Consider the following 22,203-nt stretch of genomic DNA (forward strand, 5'->3'; position numbering starts at 1 on the left):
GGTTGAGGTGAGGGAGGCCTGAACTAAAAACCAAGGGGGGCCCGAGCTAAAAATCAAGGGGGCCTAAGCCTTTTTTTGAAAATTTTACATACTAATTTTTTTTTTTTTTTGGGGCCCAGGGGGGCCTAGGCCCCCTTTGCCCTTCACCTGGGTTCGTCCCTAATACTATAGGTATAAGTACCTTATACCTATAGTATAGTATAGTTATAGGGTTTATTATCTCCTCTAATTTGGTAAGGGAGGATGTGTATTTAGGAAATTTTTCGTTGATGCCCTAGGGTTTGAGATGTATGAAACAATTACTAGCGGTGTTATATCTAATTTTTTAGAGTTTGAATTGAGTGGGGTTTCCACCATAGAAGGTTCTAGAATAATAAATTATTGGAAGGAAAGAATCAATCGGGCTATCGCTTGGAAAAAAAAAAGGTTTGGAAAGTTCATTGATGAAAAGTTTAGGAGAGATTGAAGATTAGATGAATAAGGATTTTTGTAATGTGAAAACACTCAAGGATAGCGAAAGAGTTTTGAGCTGTTGGGCATGGTTTTGAAATCCAGACAGTTCATTGAACCGTAAAAGAGAGAGGTTCAAGGTTTTTGAGGTCGAACCAAGGTTGAACCGAGGTCGAACCGTGATGACATCATAATTAATTTAATAATTAATTTAAATATATTAAATTAATATAAATACAAAATTTGACTAAAATAATTCCTAAATAAATATAAAAATCTATATTTCAAATGTATTTTTTATATCATAACTTTCATAAGATAAAAAAAAAAAAATTAATTCAAAGAAAACATAATAAATAAACAAATATACAATTAAATGCAAAACAATGTCAAGGTTGATTTGCTGATTATAAAAAACGTAGTTGATATACTTAAATCACTAACCAAACCAAATGGTAAACCATTGTTATCAATTTTAAATCTAATATAAAATATTATTAAAATATTAAAGAGGACAGTTAATGAAGCTTAAGCAACTGTGGTAATAGTGCTATATCAATCTCATCAAAAAGAAATGAATAAATAAATATATCAATACTTATGTGATCTGACGTTTGTGGTACACGATGGGCGAGAAAGTGAAGGCGTGTTTTAATCATTATAGGTGATTAATTGTTATTGGTTCAAATTTGAACCTAATATTAAGATTACTTTTTTGCTTTAATAATAACAATTAGTAACAACTTACTACTTAAAATTTGTTATAAAAAGTATTATTTCTCTTTGAAAAGTATAAGAAATTTAAAAGAGAAATGATATGTCCACAACATTTTTACAACAAATCTTAGGTGGCAGGTTGTTACTGGTTGTTATTATTGGGTTAAAAAAGTAATCTCAATGCTAAACTTAAATTTGAACCAATAACAACTAACCACTTATAATTTGTTGTGAATATATTGTGAACGTAGTACTTTTTAAATTGCCTAAGTACATCCCATTTTTCCTTTTTCTGTTTCTTTTATTTTTTCTTCCTTTTTTCTCCACCGTTTGATTGATTGATTTATCTCCTCCACCATTTATATTTCTACATCTTTATCTCTTTCTTTTTTTTTTACTAGTATCTTAAATTTTTCTCATCCACCCATTTAAAATTTTTACCTTCCCAATGCCTCTTTTACTTTCCCGATACCTAGTTGCCTACACGTTTCTTCAGGGAACTCTTTCTCTCTTTTGATGAACACTCTTCTCTCTTTCTTCTTCACAAATCTCCTCAGTCCTCACAAAACTCTTCCTCTACTCCTTCTCAGTCTCACTCATGGAAACAATCATGGGTTTTGAGATTTTGGGAACATACACTTAAGCAGTGTATGCAAAGGAAGGCAGGGGATGATGTTGGGTCTAGGGGGAGGATATGGTAGGGGTTGATGTGTTTATAAATCCTATACCTATACTATACTATAGGTATAAGTAGTATAGGTATAAGGTTTATTATCTCCTCTAATTTGGCAGGAGAGGATGCGTATTTAGGAAGTTTTTCATTGGTGCTCTAGTGTTTGAGATGTATGAAACAATTACTAGTTGTGTTGCATTTGATTTTTTGGAGTTTGAATTAAGTGGAGTTTCTGCCATAGAAGGTTCTAGAATAATAAATTGTTCGAAGGAAAGAGCTGATCGGGCTATCGCTTGGGAAAAAAAAAAAGTTTGGAAAGTTCATTGAAGAAAAGTTTAGGAGAGATTGAAGATGAGATAAATGAGGATTTTTGTAATGTGAAAACACTCAAGGAGAAGGCAGGAGATAATGATGGGTCAGGGGGGAGGATGTGGCAGGGACTAATGTGTTTATAAACCCTATACCTATAATATACTATAGATATAAGTACCCTATACCTATAGTATAGTATAGGTATAAGGTTTCTATTTCTTTATTTAGTTATTTTCACTTATAACAAGTGGGAAGAGGTTTGAATCCAAGTTTTCCACGTGTAGAAAATCAATCAATTATATTGAACTACAAAACTCTCTGTTTTTTTTTTTTTTTTTTTTTTTTTTTTTCTTTTGGATAGGAGAGTTACATAGCTCTTGACTTTTCTTTGTTATCAAAATGTCTCTCACGCAAATCACGGATTCAAAACTAGTAGTGCAAAAAAAAGAGTTGAAATACATCGTTAGTGTCCCAAACATGATATATGGATTCACAATCATGAGTGGCATTTTAATACCACGTCTACCCCTGATATCACCAAAAACCAAATAAATTTGTAAATTAAAACTATATATTCTTACACTTGATTTTAAGAGCATCTAGCTATCATAATACTTCAAGGGATAACAAAAACCATCAATTATGTAAATATTCTTATTAAAAAAAATCAAATATGTAAATAACATAAGTTCAAAAAATACTATCTTTGATTTTATTAAAGATTACAATTCTCACCAATTGCATTTTAAATACAAAATAACTACAAAGCTAAACACCAAACTACCAAAATAAGAATATTTACATAATTGATGGTTAACCAAACTACCAAAATAAGAAGCTTTTACTTTAAAAAACTAAAATCGGCAACTCTATAACTCAACTAAGGCTCTTATTGCTCCAAAGAAAGAAAAAAAATTGGTGACTGAAAAATAGTAAGGGTTAGCTACAGAGCTTAGTAAGAATATATGATAATAACTTATATATTTTTAAAGCATTTCATTATTTGAATATGTAGAAAGGAGAACATCTTTCATAAATATTCTTTATACTGCTCCTAACATAATTTATGCATTTTTTTTAAGGAAAAATAAGTGCTTCAATGTTTCTATTCCAATCCTTATGTAGTGTTTAATTGCTAAGAAAAGGGGGGGAAATTTCTCTTCAAGAACCTCCTTATTTTGGACCGTGTCAACCATACAGTAGCCTTCACTAAAAATTTTGCGATTAAGACTTGCATTTGTCTTTCACTTAATAAACAAGTTATTCAATTTTATTTCAAAATTATCTCTCTTGGAAACCAAATAGAGCTTAACTTAAAAATGCAAAAACTTAAAATCACAATAATAAAACTCTTTATAGATCTAATCAAACCTCAGAGTGTGAAGGCTAGAGGATGGTGTCGAATAGGGTGGTGTAGAACTCTCTCTCTCTCTCTCTCTCGTTTTGTTGGTTATGAATTTGGGGATGAATCAAATGGACCCAAAACACAAGCTTGGGTTTTTTTTTTTAAATAACTTTTGAGCTTGGGTCTGAATGGGGACAAGTTTGGAGTTATTCACTTAAGATTTGTTTGGTTGGAGGAGTGGAAAAGTGGGAGGATAGAAAAGATTTTAATTTCTCTCATTTTTGTTTGGTTAGGAGAGAAAAAGTGAGTTTGTATAAATTTACTCATATACTCTTATTAAAAAATGATAGTCTATTAGAACAAATAAATGACAAACAACGAAAAAAAAATCACCCAATTCATTAAAAAAAAAAATCATGTAAAAAAAAAAATCATGTCTAATTAAACAAAGAAAAAGGGGGAAAAAAAAAAAGATGCAAAAAAAAAGTAGCCTCATTTTTTTCTTTCAATTTTCTCTCCAATTTGGGGAGAGAACTTTTTGGTGGGTTGGAAAGAAAATACCTAGACCCTATCATTTATTTTTCTTCCTTTCTCCCCACCTAACCAAACACACTCCAAAAAGTTTGTCTTCTCATTTTCTCTTCAAAGTTTTTCATCCACCTTATTACACCTCCAAACAAACACACTCTTAAGTGACAATTTTTGATTTAAATGTATGGGTAAACTACGTTTTTGGTCCCTATCCTATACACTGTATTTCAATTTAATCCTTAATCTTTCAATTGTATCGATTTAGCCCCTAACCTTTCAGTACCCTATCAATTTAGTCCATTCTGTTATCTTTTGGATGAAAATTGATGATATGTCTAATGGTCAAAATAAAAAATTAGTTTCCGTTAATGTGACAATAAACTAAAATTTTATTTTGACCATTTGTTATGTCAACAATTTTCATTCAAGATATAACGGTAGAGATTAAATTGACACGGCACTGAAAGGTTAGGAACCAAATTGACACAGTTGAAAGATTAGGGATCAAATTGAAATATAGTGTAAAAGATAAAGATAAAATATGTAATTTATCCTAAAGGAATTTATAATTGTTCCACTTCTTTAACGGGATAAAGCTAATTCTTAATCTCCAGCATGTTCATGGAAATAGGCCACAAATAAGCCCATCCAGCCCACTTTCCTTCCCAACTTTGAACTTCCCCAGTTCCTATACCAAAAAGGGCCCACGGTCCATCCTTCACACAAAAACATTTCCTCCCCCCAAAAAACTTCTACTCTTTGCTACAATGCGCCGGTGACTCCGCCACTACCATTTCCTCCTCCGACCGCTCTCCGCCACCTTCGGATGTCTGCTAAAGTGCGCCGAGTGCGCAACACTCTCCAGGTACATTTCCACTCTCAAACCCTAAACCCTCTCAATCTAACTCATTCCCCTAAAACCCTAAACCCTAAACCCTCACATTTCACTTCTTCTTCTTCTTCTTCTTCCAATTCTCAAAATTTCGATTTCCTCGAGCAATTTTTGCCTCACAGTAACGCTTCAAATCATTCATGTAGCTCTAGCTATAGCTTTAGCTTTAGCCCCATTGTTGTTAATTCAAACGAGCGGCGAAGAATCGCAGTTGGGTTATCGAAAGCGATCAAATCCCAAATGGGATTTCTATTGAAAGTGTTTTCGAAGCGATTTTGCCCAGTTTCCTTAGTCAAGGTGATGAAGCTGTTTGGGACCCGAGAAACCGGTTTCGCGTTCTTCAAGCTCGCGTTTCGGGACGGTTCCGACGAGGCCGTCCGGAAGTGTTGCGTTGCCGCGCATATTTTAGCGGCGGAGAATCTCCGGTTCCTCGCGCAGGACGTGGTTTCGTGCGTCATTGCGAGGATTGGGTCGGGTAGGAGTGAAGGGGTTGTGGAGTTTATGTGGAGGAATCACCGTGAGTACGAGTCGGGTTTCTCGGTGCTCGATACGCTAATGCGGGGTTTTGTGAATGTGGAGATGAGTAATGAGGCGATTGGGGTTGTTGGTAGGATGAGGGAGGTGGGTTTGAGGCCGAGTTTGTCGGCCATTACAGTGCTTTTCAAGTTGTTGCTTAGAGTTGGTGATTATGGTAGTGTGTGGAAGTTGTTTAGGGATATGGTTCGGAGAGGGCCTTGTCCTTGTAGTTATACATTCAATGTTATGGTTCTCGGGTTTTGTAGAAAAGGGTTGGTTAGAATTGGAGAGAGTTTGTTACATGTGATGTGGAAATTTCATTGCGAGCCGGATGTTTTTACGTTTAACATTGTGATCAATGCGTATTGTATGAGGGGACAGACGTCTAATGCACTTAATTGGGTGCATTTGATGATTTCAAGGGGTTGTAAACCGAATGTTGTTACGTTTAATACGGTGTTACATGCCTTGTGTAAGGAGGGAAACATGGTGCAAGCGAGAAAGCTCTTTGATGGAATTCATGATATGGGTGTCTATCCAGATGTCACAATGTTTAACACCTTGATGGATGGGTATATTAAGGCAAGGGACACTGCTCAAGCAAACATGCTTTATGAAGAAATGAGGAATAAAGGTGTATCTCCTGATGGGATAACCTTTAATATTTTGGTCGCAGGTCATTACAGGTTTGGAAGGGAAGAGGATGGTGATAGGTTGTTAAGGGATGTATCTATATCGGGATTGTTCCCGGATTCTTCACTCTATGATATTTCAGTTGCAGGGCTGTGTTGGGCAGGTCGGTTTGACGAGGCCATGGAGTTTTTAGAAAATATGCTTGAGAAAGGAATTCCTCCTAGTGTGGTTGCTTTTAACTCAATTATTGCAGCTTATAGTAGGGCTGGTTTAGAAGCAAAGGCCTATGAGGTGTATAGAATTCTGGTTAGATTTGGTTTAACTCCTTCATCTTCCACATGTAGTTCTTTGCTTATGGGTTTATCCCAAAAGGGGAGCCTGCAAGAAGCCAGAGAACTATTGTATAATATGATAGAGAATGGTTTTCCCATCAATAAAGTGGCATACACGGTGCTTTTGGATGGATATTCCAAGATAGGGGATCTGGAAGGGGCTCAAAATCTGTGGAATGAGATGGCACTGAGAGGGGTATCTCCTGATGCTGTTGCCTATTCAGCCTTTATAGATGGACTTTCAAAAGCAGGTCTGGTGGAGGAGGCATATGATTTGTTTTTAGAAATGTCAAGAAAAGGCTTTGTGCCAAATAATTTTGCATATAATTCTTTGATTGGTGGGTTTTGTAACCATGGGAAACTGAGTGAAGCATTGAAATTGGAAAGAGAGATGAGGCAAAAGGGACTCCTTCCAGATATGTTTACCACCAATATGATCCTTAATGGATTTTGTAAACAGGGTAGAATGAAGGCAGCAATTGATCTCTTTATGGACATGCAGCGGACTGGGTTGAGCCCTGATATTGTCACATATAACACTTTGATTGGTGGTTGTTGTAAAGCATTTGACATGGTTACTGCAGATGAGTTTGTGAATAAAATGTATGCCAGTGGTTGGGACCCAGATATTACAACTTACAATATTCGCATTCATGGTTTCTGCAGCAGTCGAAAAATGAATCGAGCTGTGATGATGTTGGATGAACTTGTTTCAGCAGGTATTGTTCCAAATACAGTAACATATAACACTATCCTTAATGGTGTTTGTAGTGATATACTGGAACGAGCCATGATTTTAACTGCAAAATTGCTAAAGATGGCTTTTGTTCCGAATGTAGTTACAACCAATGTGGTGTTGTCTCAGTTTTGCAAGCAGGGGATGCCTGAGAGGGCCTTAATGTGGTGTCAGAAGTTGAGTGAGATCTCCTTTGATTTTGATGAAATTACATATAGAATAATGGACAGAGCCTACCGTGATATAGAAGAAGATGCTGAACTTTTTAGAGGAGAATCTGCAAAGAGCCTTTTTCTGGACTTCCTCATGTACATTACATATGATTTTATGTATAGAAATAGACCTCAAAGAGAACCAAATCAGAATACCCTTGAATCAATTGAAAGTGCTTTTGGTGGATCCTGAAAGTTGACTGAAAAGATAGCAGTTCAATTCTTGAGAACAGAATCTCATTTGATAAGTCTAATTTGGTCCGATTTGAATGGGAAAAAAGAGGGCTCTATCAGCGTGGAACCATAAATGAATTATAATGTCTTAGCTAGGTCCTTGGAGCTGATAAATGGTGATGGGCTTGAGTTTATTCTTTATCAAGTGTTGCTGACTTTCCAGCAATGAATGTTACTGCAGAATTATTCCTTTCAGGTAACATGATGGTATGTTTTTGGACCGGCAAACATTAAACTAATATTTTACTTACATTTCTTTGCATGATTTACTGCAGTTATTTTGGGGCCTGAGGGCTGAGGGGGTTTATTTTGTGAAGTTTTTAAATTTTTTTTTTTATTGAAGTGGTGCAGGTTGGCAGAGTTGTGTGCACGGTAAGTGGCTTACAGTACTTTTAGAATAATTTTGGATGCGCTTCAACTATGCCTTTCATCTTCCAACTAAAAGAACTGACATATTGCTAACCTTTTGACTTCACAGATTATGGTACACGACACAATTTGTGCCATTAATTTTTTTTTCCTTTCTTTCTGAAATTTAAATTTCTTGTAAAAATCAGTGCTTGATATCCTTAGTCTTGAACTGCTTGTTTCTCAACAAGAAAAAAAAAAAAGGACGAAGTCTTGAAACGACTTTATGATTCTATTTGGAGAAAAGATATTGTAACATGTTGAATCTAGGAGTTTGGTTCAATTAGTGTTGTAAATTTGTGTAGGTATGAAGATTTACTCAGTTTACTTGCCTCAAACATTTATCTGAAACTAAAAATTGTGGTTAGTAGCATAGTTACTGCACCTAAAGGACAGAGCAGTGATACTAAATCAACTTATTCCCCTTTTGGTAATCTATGGAGATAAATGATAGGACAAAGAAGTTCATGCCCCATTTAATGCCTAGAATTACCCCCCCCCCCCCCCCCTTCCCAAAAAAACGAAAAAGGACCTATAAAAATAAATATGCAAAAATTAGAAAAATTTTCTTGGTATATAGTATTTACTGGTTGGGAAGTTAAGTGATAGGCTAATCACCAGACTGCACTGGAATAGGTTAATCTCCGGAGACAAGAATGAGCGAATCTAGTTTCGAGAGCATGCCTTAGTATAATAGGGGGCGTTGCATTTATAAGTGAAGGCAAGCGCAACTATCTATTTCATATCCTCCCTGTCAGCAAGGCAGGTCCGCTATAAAACCTACCGGTCATAAAGTCCTCAAGAACGGGAAAGCCGACCAAAAGACTATTCCATAACCAACTCTTGTTGCCGAATCAAGGGGGCTTGGCTTGTACCAGGCTCTAAAAGAGTTTTCTTCAAGCGAGCAGTCTTTCTATCTTTTGGGTTGCATGTCCAAGGCAATGTTTTTTGTAGATTGAGATGAATTGATCTTTGCTATCGTGCCTCTTCCTTGAACCAGTTGATGCTGCGGCAGTGCCTAATAGAGTAAACTACTGGATTTTTTTTTTTTTTTTTTTTTTTTTTTTTTTTTTTAAGAATTGTTTTCTTTGTTTAGATACAATGATTGAGACAGAGATGCATATGGATTATGAACCTTTATTTAGAGATCAAATTCGGAATATGGATCATTGGTCTATGAGCAAGGATATATAGAACAATATGTAATTTTTTTTCCCCAAATGCAGAAGAGCATATATATATTCAAAACCATAAAGGATACAGCAGGCATCTGGTAGCAGTACACTAAAATTGCCAATTCAACTGTAGATACATCATGTTGCATGAGTGTAAAATGTGCAGAGATGCTATTGTTGATGAAAGTAAGAAATCAAGCGTCTGAATTCATCAACCACAAAGAGATTGACAAAGAAGCAATTTTTGTGGGTGATTGTTTAGTAGGCTAGATAGTTTGTTAAAAATGGAACCTCAATCACAATGATTATTAGTGACTTTAGTTGTTCTAGATGGTGACATTTTCCCTTGTTGGAAAATTGGAATATGTTGAATATCTAGTTGTAGTCTTATCATCAAGATTTGGTAATAAACTCTTTAACATTTCATGCTGAGTTACCATTTAAATTGGTTTAAGTTGCTATTTGTTCTTTTTAAGTTACTAGTTGTTCCTTTTTAAACTAATTTTCTCTCTCAATAAAGCTTCTTAATCTTGAAATGATTTATCTTGCTCAAAAAAACTCTTTCTGATAACACAAAGTGAACTCACTAACTCGTGCTTTGTGTATCTCACAGAGTCAACTCTTACACCTTATATTGGGATGGAGATGAAGAGCCTCTCAGCCTTGGCTTAGGTGGTACAAGTGCGGAGTTTGGTCAGGTTAGGTTAAGCCTTGGTTGAACTTTTGCCAGGCAAATACAGCGACAGGGGTTGTAGTCTTATCATCAAGATATGGTAACAAACTCCTTAACATTTGATGCTGAGTTACCATTTAAATCGTTTCAAGTTACTAGTTGTTCCTTTTTAAACTAATTTTCTCTCTCAATAAAGCTTCTTAATCCTGAAATGATTTATCTTGCTCAGAAAAGACTCTTTCTAATAACACAAAGTGAACTTCACTAACTCGTGGTTTTTGCATCTCACAGCTCAACTCTTATACCTTATATTGGGGTGGAGATGAAGAGCCTCTCAGCCTTGGCTTAGGTGGTACAAGTGTGGAGTTGGTCAGGTTAGGTTAAGCCTTAGTTGAACTTTTGCCAGGCAAATACAGTGACGGGGATGGAGATGGAGGTTGCGTACACTAGAAGTCAAAAGTGAAATTTTCTCAATCCCAATTTTCATGTCTTTTGGTGGATAATATAGATAGAAATATAATCACTTTGAATTATAAACACTTGTGTGTCGACTTTTTCAACAAGAAAATAAATGATAATTTTTCTTATTATTATTTTTGGTAACTTCTTAATATTGGTTTGCGACCCTGTCTGGCAAAAGAGTTCAGATTTGGTAAAAACAAATTTTCATTTCAGAGGCAAAAACGATAGCAAAACAATTTCAATGGTGATGATTTGGAAAAAGTATATCATATGCGGAGGAAGCCATGGAAGAAGAAAAGGAAACGTAAGCCTGCGATAAAATGTTTAATTACATAACCTATACAAAAAAAGCCAATCTCTCTCAAGAGCCACCATTCAGTTTCTCCAATCATATGCTTATTTACAAGGCTAGCTCATTCACTCCATAGGAACTTCTGTTTGCCAGTTCAGGGATATACAAAGGTCTATATAATCCGACACATTTTCCACCTTACCAGACAAAAACACCACGTCCCTAAGAAATGAACCAAGATGAAAACTTGCGGTGGGGAAAACTATTTAAGGCACTTCGGCCCTCTGCATTATCATAAATCTTCTTCTGCTTGCACCCTCAACATTCTCACCCAGATTTGCCAGATGGGCCATCCGCCTTTTCCATGATTCTGCAGGTCCAACTTGATTCTTCTTCTGCTCTGTCTTACTTGGGTCATCATCTTCGAAGGACTTGCGACCATTTTCAGAAGGGTTATCTTCGTCGGATTGTTGGATTATCTCCTCCAATCTCTCTATCACCTTACCCATTGTTGGCCGATCTTTTGCGTTCTTTAATAAACAGTTGTCTGCTAACTTGGCAATTTTCCGAGCTGCACTACTAGAAAACTTGCCTTCCAGTCTTGGGTCCATTATCAAGATGAACTTTTTACTGTCGGCAGGGAACTGTTTCACCCAATCCAAAAGTTTCTGCTCTCCACTTGGGCGGTTTCTTTCTAATGATCTCCTACCTGTAATTATCTCATATAATACAACACCAAAACTCCACACATCACTCTTACTTGTCAGATGACCAGTCTCAATGTATTCTGGGGCAGCATACCCGTATGTTCCAACCACCTGATCATCAAAAAAAAAAATTTCTAATGAGAACCACAACAATCTCCAATTACTTATTTCAATACGGAACCTTTCTTCTAAGCACGCATTCCTGACTTCACCATACAATATATTTGCAAGTTGTTCATGAAGATCCAATAAGCCTTTTAGTGCCTTCAAAATACATGTGAAATTTGTAAATTCTAACAAATCCAAAAGGCAAGATAGCTGTCTTAAAGTTATTATTATCCCAAACACACTTTGCTGGTCTTGCACTGTTCTTGAATTTTGTGGAGTTATTTTCAAATTAATCACAGAATTGTTAATCATTCCAGTTGTAAAAAGTTCTATAATTTACTTCTAATATTATCAAAGAGGGTCATATTCTATTTTTCTCTTTTACCGATCTATTGTGTGCTTTGATATATTGGGGGAAAAAATCTATACAATGACTTTTATATGATTTGACACATTGAAGTGTATAATATGTCATTTTTTTTTTTTTGTCTTTCAATAAACACATGCTTTAGATTCTTAGAATCCCAATATACAAATAGTTTACTGTTATAGATTTTTGAACCACAAAATTGTTACCAGTGATGCAACCTAAAATGCTAATGAAAATAAATGCACACGACACTTACTGCTGTTGAAACATGGGATCGTCCAGCCATTGGTCCCTCCCTAGCAAGTCCAAAGTCTGAAAGCTTTGGTTTGAAATTCTCATCCAACAACACATTGGATGATTTAAAGTCTCGAAATATCACCTTCAGCATGAGCATAATGGAAGTTAGGCTAACAATGGTTACAGGCAAAGTTAAATCTAGAACATTACATGTAGTAGGTATTAGGTAGAAACTGATTGGGCACCAATGATGACCCCAGAAGAAATTATGTAATTCTTGTTAATTTTTTTTATAAGTAACAAATTTTATTCGCAAAAAGAAACTACCTCAAGTACACAATATGTATACACAAGACTGGAAGGATTTCTTATTCACATGGTATGCAACTTTCTATGTATATAAGCTAAAGCTTAAAGTTTAACAAGAAAATAAGGTAATATTAATATTATTCCACTAAATTCCAAGAAGCTGCAGCACATAAGTGGAGGAAATCTGATGCCGGGTTAAAATGTTAGGGAGTTTAAACAACAAGTTCTGTTTTGCACAAGAAAAAAATTTGTTTGTATTTGTGTAGAATAACAAAAACGTTAAATGATAATGTCTTAGAGAATAACCTGAACTTCCAATCCTTCATGCAGATAAGCTAATCCTTGAGCTGCTTCCAGTAATATCTGTAATCTGGTTTTCCAAGGAAGAGTTGGGTATGCCCTATTGAAAAGATGATTCTCTAAGCTTTTGTTCGGCATATATTCGTATACAAGTAATCGCTGGATCCCTCTCTCCTCATCCACAGCACAGTATCCTATGAGTTTGACAAGGTTTGGATGCTCCACAACGCCAAGAAATTGAACTTCTGCCACCCATTGTTTGTGGCCCTGTAATTTGAAACAGGAATTAGGAGATCAGTAACCTTTCACAAAATAAAAATCCTTATATGATCACTGTTAAAACATAAAGGGAGTCATAAGAGCATGATAATGGAAAGAATAAGAAAGAGGAAGATATTTTATCAAGTTCAAACACAGATGGGCCCTTTTGAAGTGTGAATGGATGGCCAGATGGTTCGTTTTTTCTCTTCTTTTCCTTCCTTCTTTTTTGTTTTTGTTTAAGAAAAGCCCAAAACAAAAGTAACAAGTAAATAAAGGTTAATGAAAACTATATATATCCATAAACTCTAGGAAGTCCACTGTAGAAACAGTATGAGAAGTCAAAGTTTGTTCATATAAAGTCTTCAAAAATAAAAACTATATCTTGCTTTTCTCTCTCTCTCCAAAGGCACCACATTATAAACAAAGAAACAACTTTCCAAATCTCCCCATTTGTTCTTTTTCCAAATAAACATGAAACCAAAGACCACAAATCCGGAGCCACTGCACAGTGTAGGAAAAGATGAGCTGCACATAAAGCATCAATCCATAACGATTAACCCTCACTGCCTTAGATTTTATGTAGTCAACCACAAGAAAAAAGGCATCCAAATGCTCTGCCAAGGAGAAGAATTCACTCTCCTCCTCTCCATGCCTACTGTTCACCTGGAAGCCCTGAGTTTTTGAATGGATCCATTCCAATTTATCTACCTCTCCACAACGTATCTACTTAGTGTATATCCCTTTGAATTTTTTCCAACCTTTCTGCCACTTCCATAGGCATTGGAAACAAAGATAAGCAATAATTTGGAAGACTCAATAACTCACTTTTGATTAGAGAGAGTCTCCCTCCTTTTGTTAAGTACAACTTCTTCCATCTAACCAATTTCTTGTTCACATTCTCTACATATGGAATCCCATATGTGCCTTGCCTGGTAATGAGTAGTATGATGGAGTTCCATCCATCCAGTTGGAATGGTTTGTTTGATTTCATCTCTGGTACCAAAGGAAAAAAGTTCTGTGGTTGCCGTATTTTATAAAAGTTTGAATCTCACTGAGATGCTCATTTATATAGCCAAAGGGTCTTCAGCCTCCAAATCGCTTGTGGAGGATCACAAAGGAAATTACCGCTCCTGATGGTAAATGGTCTCTATGAGATAATTGATTAGTCAAATGGCAAAGTTTTAATACAGATACTTGCAGTGCATATTAGTTAGCCATCCAATGGATAGTTTGGATTCCAGCACTGCACTGATTTGCATATATCACTGTTAATGCTACTTTTGTTTTTCCCATAGTGCAATTACTCAGCTAGTAAACATAACAACGGTATGGTCATAAAACAAAGCCAATGTATGAATTTTGTGGTTCATCAGATCAATTAAATGAAAACATATTAATAATATGCTATACCATACATGAAGGCTACTCAAATGTTCATAGAATCCTAGTGGTGGATCCTTCACTCTTTACACTGATCAATTGATAGCTGTACATGTACAGGGGTCCATAAATAGACATCCATTGGACCTCAGTAAACCTTCCTTTGGAAGATAATTGAGGCTTTGGTATATCAAGAAAGAGTGTTACTATGTTGAAAAGGAATCTCTGGTCTCTACTAACCTCAATAGAACAGAAGCCTTGATTGTTATGAGTTGAGCCTCTAAGTAAATGAGTATCCTCTGGGCCTCAGATTGACCAGTTCTATAAGATTCTATACATATATATATTCTTTTCTTTATACCATTCTTTCTGAGTTTACATGAAGGTGTTCTATAAATCCTTGGGTTTTAAACTGGAAGTACAACAGAAAGCTTTTAAATTACACATTTATAGGGACAATAAAGAACAATTACAGTGGCAATGACACTGGCTTTCCATCTGGACAACTTGCAAGGAGTGGCTTATTGGTAAGGGCCACATACAGTGACAAAGTACATCGTCTTACCCACTAGTACCCTTAGATCCATCTTATAATAAGATTGTTATGAAAAACAGGTGGGTACAGGAATGCTAATTGAAATTATATTTAATCTCAAGGTTGATGAAAAGCTGCTGTTGCACCAAAAATTGCATAGACACTAGATCACTTTAACAATGATTTTGCAACAGGTGAAGTTGACAGTGAATTGTTTAAACACTCAAAACTTTAACAAAATAATGATGCTAGTGATGAACATGTCCAAGTCAGAAGTTACGCAATATTCTTCTCAATTAAGTAAAGAGAGTGGAAGAGAGAGGAAGGAGATGCTATGCATCAGGAAACTACTTAGCATCCGCACTATGGCTTAAATAGATAACACAACATGATAAGAAAAAACAACTAAAAAAACCCCTATGGATTTACATATAACTAAGTTAACAATTCAACATTATTCTATATAACATTTGATCATTTATAATGAGCATAAAAGTCACCCCTATTCTTAAACACATTAAGAGTATATTCCTAATCATATTCTCTAACAAAAATATTACTGTAACATTCTTAAGGCTTATACCTGTAAGCCATCCTTGTTGAGCTTTTTAATCGCAACCATGATTGGATCACCATTTCCCTCAGCAGGCTTGATTGAACCATTATACACGCTCCCAAATCCACCCTCCCCAATCTTAAGTAGCCTACTGAAATTATTAGTCGCATGTCTGAGATCCGAGTATGAGAAAACGCGCAAGTTATGAGCCTTCTCCTCATACAGTTGTGGTATTCCACGCGGGGAGGGTGCAGAGCACGAAGACAGAGTGACCTGATCAGAGCCTGAATAATCAGATGTTTGCTCTTTCAAGTCTGGTGCTGATCTTTGTCCCCTGCCTCTGGATTTGTCCTTAAAGTAGTAGAAACACTTCATTGTATAGAATTTAACAGCAAGTTCCTAACTTTAAAAGTTATCTTTATTTTACTGCCACGGAATAGACAAAAATAATTAAAAAAGTATCAGCATTGTGTTAATTTAAAACAACATTAGAATTTAGAAGATATAGAATGAAAGGAAAAATAAGATTTTTTTTCTTTTTTTGGTCTTTTTGAGAGGACAAAGGAATTAAAGAGGGAAAATCAAATCCAAAGAGAATGGCTATTGAAAAGGAAGAAATCCAAAGCAAGGCAGTGAAAGAAAGTGGAATCAAATGGACAAAAGAAAAGGGTACTAGAAGAATGAAAATTTATACAAATTGGGTTGAAAAAAAGTGTGAAGACAACTGAAAAATTGAAGCAAACAAGATATAAATGCAAAACCAATGCTCTACAGAAAACGAAGCAAACAAGGAGGGCCAAGAACTGCAGATAGAAACGTGGTCAACAAATGAGAGCAAAAGTTTGCTGAGAGAAAGGACACCAAAAACAGAGAAAACCCAGATGAGAATTCCGTAAAACAATGAACTTTAGCAAAAACTACAGAAGAAGCAAACGTAAAATTTTGAAATTCAAGGAATACAAGGATGACCCAAATAAGAAAACATACCAAACCCAGAATAAAACAAACAAGCAACACATGAAAAAATAAGAGAGAGAAAGTCTATCTATATAAGCTGTATTTGTTGTATATGAGATAAATGATCATGAATGAATGAAATAAAAAAGCAAAGTTCCAAGAGAGATGGTGATCAAATGGTTTACCTGTGCATGCTGCTTCATTTTCTATGGGGTTGGGATAGACTTCCGTAGATTTCTTGTCTTGCTTTGCTTCTGTTCTTTCTCTTTCAGACTCTCTCTCTTTCTCTGAATAAACAATGATTTCTTAATATCCTGTGTTAGTTCTGTTGGGTTTGACAAGGTTATTGGTTTGGAACTGGTAGAGAGTTATTTAAGCTTCTCACATTTTCTTAATGCTACTCATACCTTTCTATTGAAGAATTCAACGGACTAGTAAATTAAGGTACGTAAGTTTATTAAGGCTTCAGCTCTAGCAGCAAGTCACTTGCCACAGAAGAACCTTGTGAATCCGTACAGTTCTGTATTATTTTTTCCCTTACTATAGGTAAATGTTACTATATGATTAAAAGATTCTTGATTGTGGAAAAAGTGATGCATATGTTGATATTAATACCTCCTTATATAATAATTTTTGTTTTCAAAAAAGAGTTGTTTGGTCATTGGTGTCCAATTTTTGCTATTTTCAAAATTACATTTTTTTTTTTTTAATTCAAGTATGTTTTCCCAAAAATATAAATTTATTTAATTCAAGTATATTTACCCAAAAATATAGTTTAAGGATAAAAAATATTTTGTCAATGGTTGAAAAATAAAGGGGTCATAAGAAAAATAGTTAAATTAAAAAAAATGTCTTAGATAATATATATATATATATATATATATATATATATAGTAAAAGGTTTTGCTGCATTCTAGTATGTAGCAAAACCTTCCTTTTTTTTTCTTTTTTTTCTTTTTTTTTTTTCATAGTTAACTTTTATATTTTCTAGGTAAATAGGGGAGGTATAGCTCAAAACTCTAGACATCAGGCATCATAGAAAATGTGAATTCCACCCTATTATCACTAGATCCCCTTTCATAATTATAATTTTGACTAAATCCTTTCATAATTATAACTACCTAAGTATTTCAAAACTCTTTCATATCTACATAATTACTTATCTTCAACCAAGTATTACGGAATCATCTCACTAGCTCATATTTTCTAGGTAAATAGGGGAGGTATAGCTCAAAACTCTAGACATCAGGCATCATAGAAAATGTGAATTCCACCCTATTATCACTAGATCCCCTTTCATAATTATAATTTTGACTAAATCCTTTCATAATTATAACTACCTAAGTATTTCAAAACTCTTTCATATCTACATAATTACTTATCTTCAACCAAGTATTACGGAATCATCTCACTAGCTCATGTGCTTAGGTGAGGCTAGAGAGATGATGATTACTAATTATTGGGCTTCTCATTATATATACATTTTTTTTCATATTCTTTTGTAAGAAATGTCATGATATTATCAATTCTATTACAATTTTTTTTTTCTTTTTGAATAGATTCAAAAAAAAAAAAAAAAAGATCTTATTTAGCAAAACATAAGAGAGAGAGAGAGAGAGAGAGAGAGAGAGAGAGAGAGACTATTACATATACTAATACTACCAAAACATAAGTTGCTTTTAAAAAATACAAAACAGTAAACAAAGTTTTTATTAAATTTTTGAGGAAGCATCAAATACATAAGTTGTTAGGTAAGTTTATAAGAATTAATATGTAATAAATTTGATAGTACATTCATTTATATATTTTTCAGTATCTCAACAGTCACTATTGCCAGCTACACAATGAAAAGGACATGGCAATTGACCTCTCCCAAGTCCCAACTCGTAATTAAGCCATTTGTTATAACAAAAGAGGAAGCATTTAACACTCGCACTATCATTTTCCATTTTCCCAAAAAAACATTATCGTTTCCAAAAATATGTCATTTATTACAAAAATAATATTAAAGATAAAAATAGGAACTTTTATTCAAACAGTTTATAAGAATTAATTATCGGGATAAATCATAAATCAAATGGTTCAAAGTACATTGGATGCTTGTTGGAATAATGAAACTCAAGACATCATTTATTAAATATTTTTTTATATGAATTTATTAAGTAATTATGGGTTGAGAGAATAAATAAATAAGTCTCTACTCTCAGCTCTCTTAGAATTTTATTTTTATATTTATTTAAATATGACAGTAATTATGCCATTATCAGTTTTCCACTTCTTGTTGTTATAATTAATGAGAGCTTGGGGGGAGCAAATCTAATAATTAGAAGTAATATTTTAAACCAATCTCCAAAAAAAAAAAAAAAAAAAAATGATCTCAGCAGAATGCACAGATGTTTCAAAGCAAAGACATTTTACATGTATGGTACAACGATAACATTGAAATTTTTTATTAAAAAAAAAAAAAATTTTGAAGCAGGCTTAAGATTGATGGAGATAAATAGAGTCTAGAAATAAAAATTTATTGTGTGAAAGCTTGTTTGTCTCAAATCTCACCATGTAAATGAGAATTGTAAAATTATTAATATTATTTCTTTCTTTTTTTCTTTTTTTGGATAATCTACTATTATTTCATTCTGTTCTATTAAAGTCTGGCTTCTGCATTCCCTAGCCCAGCATTATTCAGATCCAACAGCTTTGTGGTCTGTAATATGTATGTTACATACTTTTGTTTGAGTCTCACCGGTGGCAGCTCCAGGAATTTGGCTACTTCAAGAATTTTTCTCAGGATGTTCCTTAAAAAAAAAAAAATTATACAATCTAATAAAAAAAAATTCATATATTGACAACAACAACAATAAAAAAAAAAAAAGCAAATACATAAAGTTTACAATTGACTTCTACGAGTTTTCATATTATGAAATCGTTTCATGATAGTCTCATTTTCAATACTATAAGCTACATCTCTTTCAATGTACACAACCAAACAATCATTCATCTACTGAATGTAGAATAAATTATGGAGCAAAATTTAATTTTATTGGCATAAAAAAAAATAAAAAAAAATAAAAAACTAAGGGTATTCCCAAATTTTTTTTGAAGGGTAGACAAATAAAAATTTTAAATTATTATATAAAAAAAAAATTCAAGTTAGGATGGTCCAGGGACTACCCTAGCCTTAAGATGGCGCCACTCCTGAGTCTCACATTGATTAATAATATGTTTTATTTGAGTTTATATGACAGGACCACCCTGACCTTAAGGTGACGTGCCCCTAAGTCTCACATTGATTAATAATGTATCCCACTCCATCACGTTTTGTGCATATGAATTCAGTTAATTTTTTGTCTCGACCTATATACTTTTCTGAACTTTTATTATTGGGCTTGTCATTCTTAGGCATCCAAACTTTGTACCCCTCAAAAAAAAAAAAAACTTCTACTTTGTTATTCTAACCAAATCCGCGGCTTACTTAATGCACCATGAATTGCAAGGAGCTCTTTACTAGTCTTTCTCATGCTCTTTAACAGTTTTCATAATTATTGAATTAAGATTCTCTATAATTCTCTTTAGTAGAGTTCTTAAAAATCTATCTATTTATTTTGAAATGATTAAATTAAATTAAATTAAATTTTATCGCGTTATTATTAATTTAAATAAATAAAAATTGATGATAGCTATCCTTACATTCAATACTATTATTTTTATATAATTGATAGATTTGATAGGATTTTTAAAAACCCTAAAAAGTTCTAGAAGATCTTATTTTAATTTGATACCCTTCTTATAGTCCTTTCCATACTATACATTGCTGTCAAATTATTACAAAGTTGTAAATACCATTTTCTAGAAAATCAAAGAAAAAAAAATTTTGAGTCCAAAGAGCTGTTCATTTCCCGTTTGACTTTGAAGATAGGTGGATAAAAGTCAAAGATAACGTCCTCCAAATCCTATGATATAGCTTTAAAAATAGGGAACACAAATTTACTTTGACCTGGCAGAGCTATCCGCCATAAACCCTGATTGGAAGGGAACAGATGATAAACGAGAGGCGTACGTCAAGATTGACTTTCATGTTCAGTGCAAATTTGACATTTATTTTCATGACTGCTGATATTGATTGCTTTTTAAGTCTTTTGTCTTGCAACTTTTTTCTTTCTCCTTTTGGATGCGCATGAAATTTTGGGGCCAAATGTTTTGTTTTGTTTTTTTTTTTTTTTAAATAAGAATAAAAGGAGTTTTCGGTGTAGATTCATCAATTATAATCCATATAACGGTAATAAGTAATATTACGTGTATAATCAAGCTTTAATGAGACTATTATCGTGGATACAACAAACTACTTAACTCCTACCACACATCAAGAGTCTGGTGGAACCAAATGTTCTAGATGAGTAAACAACACAATGTATTCGATGAAGCATCACTACTCAAACTTCTCAACTCTGGCCAAACAGATTCTCAAAAAAAACACTCTGGCCAAACATCAGGATTCAAGTGCAGTCAAATGTTCTAGATGAGTGGAAAATCCACTCGACAAGTTCCAGCAGTTCTACCTACACGGCTTCACCCCACATGGAAATTGGAGTTATTATGTGACTCGCGTCAACTTTGCACAAGAAAGATTGCGTGGAGTGGGACTCACTTGGAAAATTTAGAACTGCAATACTTTATATCATCGATAAAACCGTGTTTGGGTTTTGTCATGTAATGGTCAACTAGGTGCTTAGAAACAAAATAAGAAAGGTGTTTGTTTGTGCATGGTGAGTTGAATTCTACTTTACTGGGAATCTGTGGATCATCCTGAGAAAATTGGTTCCCAAACTGGCCAATTTCTCGGCCCCCACTGGCCACCGCCAACCCCACCGCCAAAACTAAGTTTCCTTTGGTCTAGCTTATTTTCGCATTAAAAATATTTGATGTATTATTCATTTCACAGTGTATGTCTTGCATTGTCAATGTACAACTATATTTTTATACAATAAGTAAATTATGTTGATCAAAATAAGTTAATCCAAATACAAATTACAGACTTTTTTTTTTTTCTAGCGTTTTTCTTTTGATAAGAGAAATGACTTAATCCTTCGATAAAAAGAAGATAAATGACTTAAGTGAATTTTTATATATAGGTTTAACAGAAGTGGTAAATTTCTCATTTCAAGTTTCAAGTTTTAACAGAAGAAAAAAAAAAATCGGTAGTTTCAAGTTTCAACATCACTGGCCTTCACTAAAATTTTAGTGGTCATATTTGAAAAAATAAAAATAAAAATTATCGAATAAAAAAAAATAGGAGCACAGCCACAAATTATGAAAATACCTAGCTAAAATTAAAATCTAACAGATCAAGAATTACTTGTCTGGAAGTTTATTACATCTAAAACCAACCTGCCAAATATCCCAATGAAACTTATTTTTTGGGTAAAAATCTCTAAAAGAAAGAAAGTCAAAGTGATGGCTAAAGTTTCCTTCAGAATCACTCATTTTGTTCAGTTTGACTTTGAGCATATTCAGTGAGTATGGGCCATGGGGTCTATAATTGTCGGGAACTAGGACTCCATCTTTAGGAAGTAAAAGTATGAACAAGAGATTTCCACTTTGGCAATCAAGCTTATGGAGACAATATCACAATACCAATTGGGTTAGAAGCTCATTGGCAATATCGATACACTTAACCGTACCCTTTTTTTTATAGATCTAATTAACGGGTGTTTTTAAAGCATTTTTTAAAACATTTGTTACTTTTTTTTATTAAAAAAATTTAAAAGTAATTTCTAAACCAATTTCATTAACTTTTCCTTTTATCTATTTTTCAATTTCATAAAATAAATAAATAAGAGTCCTTTTTGCTGTGATCATTCTCCACAAATAGAATATAATCATGAGAAGGAAA

At 33.9% G+C, this 22,203-nt stretch overlaps 2 protein-coding genes across 16 annotated transcripts; one reads left to right on the plus strand and one right to left on the minus strand.

Moving 5' to 3' along the window:
* Nucleotides 1–4,686: 4,686 nt before the first annotated feature.
* LOC115983483 (pentatricopeptide repeat-containing protein At1g09900-like) lies at nt 4,687–10,429 on the plus strand. 14 transcript variants are annotated; one of them, XM_031106188.1, is made up of 5 exons: nt 4,687–7,120; nt 7,241–7,790; nt 7,935–7,955; nt 9,780–9,939; nt 10,131–10,429. In XM_031106188.1, exons 1-2 carry the CDS (start codon nt 4,855–4,857, stop codon nt 7,540–7,542), a joined length of 2,568 nt encoding a protein of 855 aa, XP_030962048.1. In that variant the 5' UTR covers nt 4,687–4,854; the 3' UTR covers nt 7,543–7,790; nt 7,935–7,955; nt 9,780–9,939; nt 10,131–10,429. The 14 variants fall into 14 exon arrangements, with proteins under 14 accessions (XP_030962048.1, XP_030962041.1, XP_030962039.1 ...); XM_031106181.1 differs by adding an exon at nt 8,628–9,017 and having other exon boundaries at nt 4,688–7,790; nt 7,927–7,955; XM_031106179.1 differs by adding an exon at nt 8,628–9,017 and having other exon boundaries at nt 4,688–7,790.
* Nucleotides 10,430–10,588: 159 nt separating this feature from the next.
* Nucleotides 10,589–16,854, minus strand: LOC115983485 (probable serine/threonine-protein kinase PBL19). Of its 2 annotated transcripts, none has more exons than XM_031106191.1 (5): nt 16,499–16,854; nt 15,384–15,782; nt 12,631–12,891; nt 12,035–12,157; nt 10,589–11,411 (listed from the first exon to the last, which is right to left on the minus strand). In XM_031106191.1, the coding sequence occupies exons 2-5, from the start codon at nt 15,729–15,731 to the stop codon at nt 10,860–10,862; spliced, it is 1,284 nt and encodes a 427-aa protein (XP_030962051.1). In that variant the 5' UTR covers nt 15,732–15,782; nt 16,499–16,854; the 3' UTR covers nt 10,589–10,859. The 2 variants fall into 2 exon arrangements, with proteins under 2 accessions (XP_030962051.1, XP_030962052.1); XM_031106192.1 differs by having other exon boundaries at nt 15,384–15,788.
* Nucleotides 16,855–22,203: the final 5,349 nt, after the last annotated feature.

This window comes from Quercus lobata, chromosome 4, assembly GCF_001633185.2.
Source record: "Quercus lobata isolate SW786 chromosome 4, ValleyOak3.0 Primary Assembly, whole genome shotgun sequence".
Classification (NCBI taxonomy): domain Eukaryota; kingdom Viridiplantae; phylum Streptophyta; class Magnoliopsida; order Fagales; family Fagaceae; genus Quercus; species Quercus lobata.

Coding starts and splice junctions, on each gene's coding strand:
- LOC115983483 (XM_031106181.1), top strand. CDS start 4,855: ATGTCTGCTAAAGTGCGCCGAGTGCGCAACACTCTCCAGGTACATTTC.
- LOC115983485 (XM_031106191.1), bottom strand. CDS start 15,731: ATGAAGTGTTTCTACTACTTTAAGGACAAATCCAGAGGCAGGGGACAA. Junction 12,892..15,383: donor TCAACAAGGATGGCTTACAG/GTATAAGCCTTA, acceptor TTCAAATTACAG/GGCCACAAACAATGGGTGGC. Junction 12,158..12,630: donor ATGAAGGATTGGAAGTTCAG/GTTATTCTCTAA, acceptor CTCATGCTGAAG/GTGATATTTCGAGACTTTAA.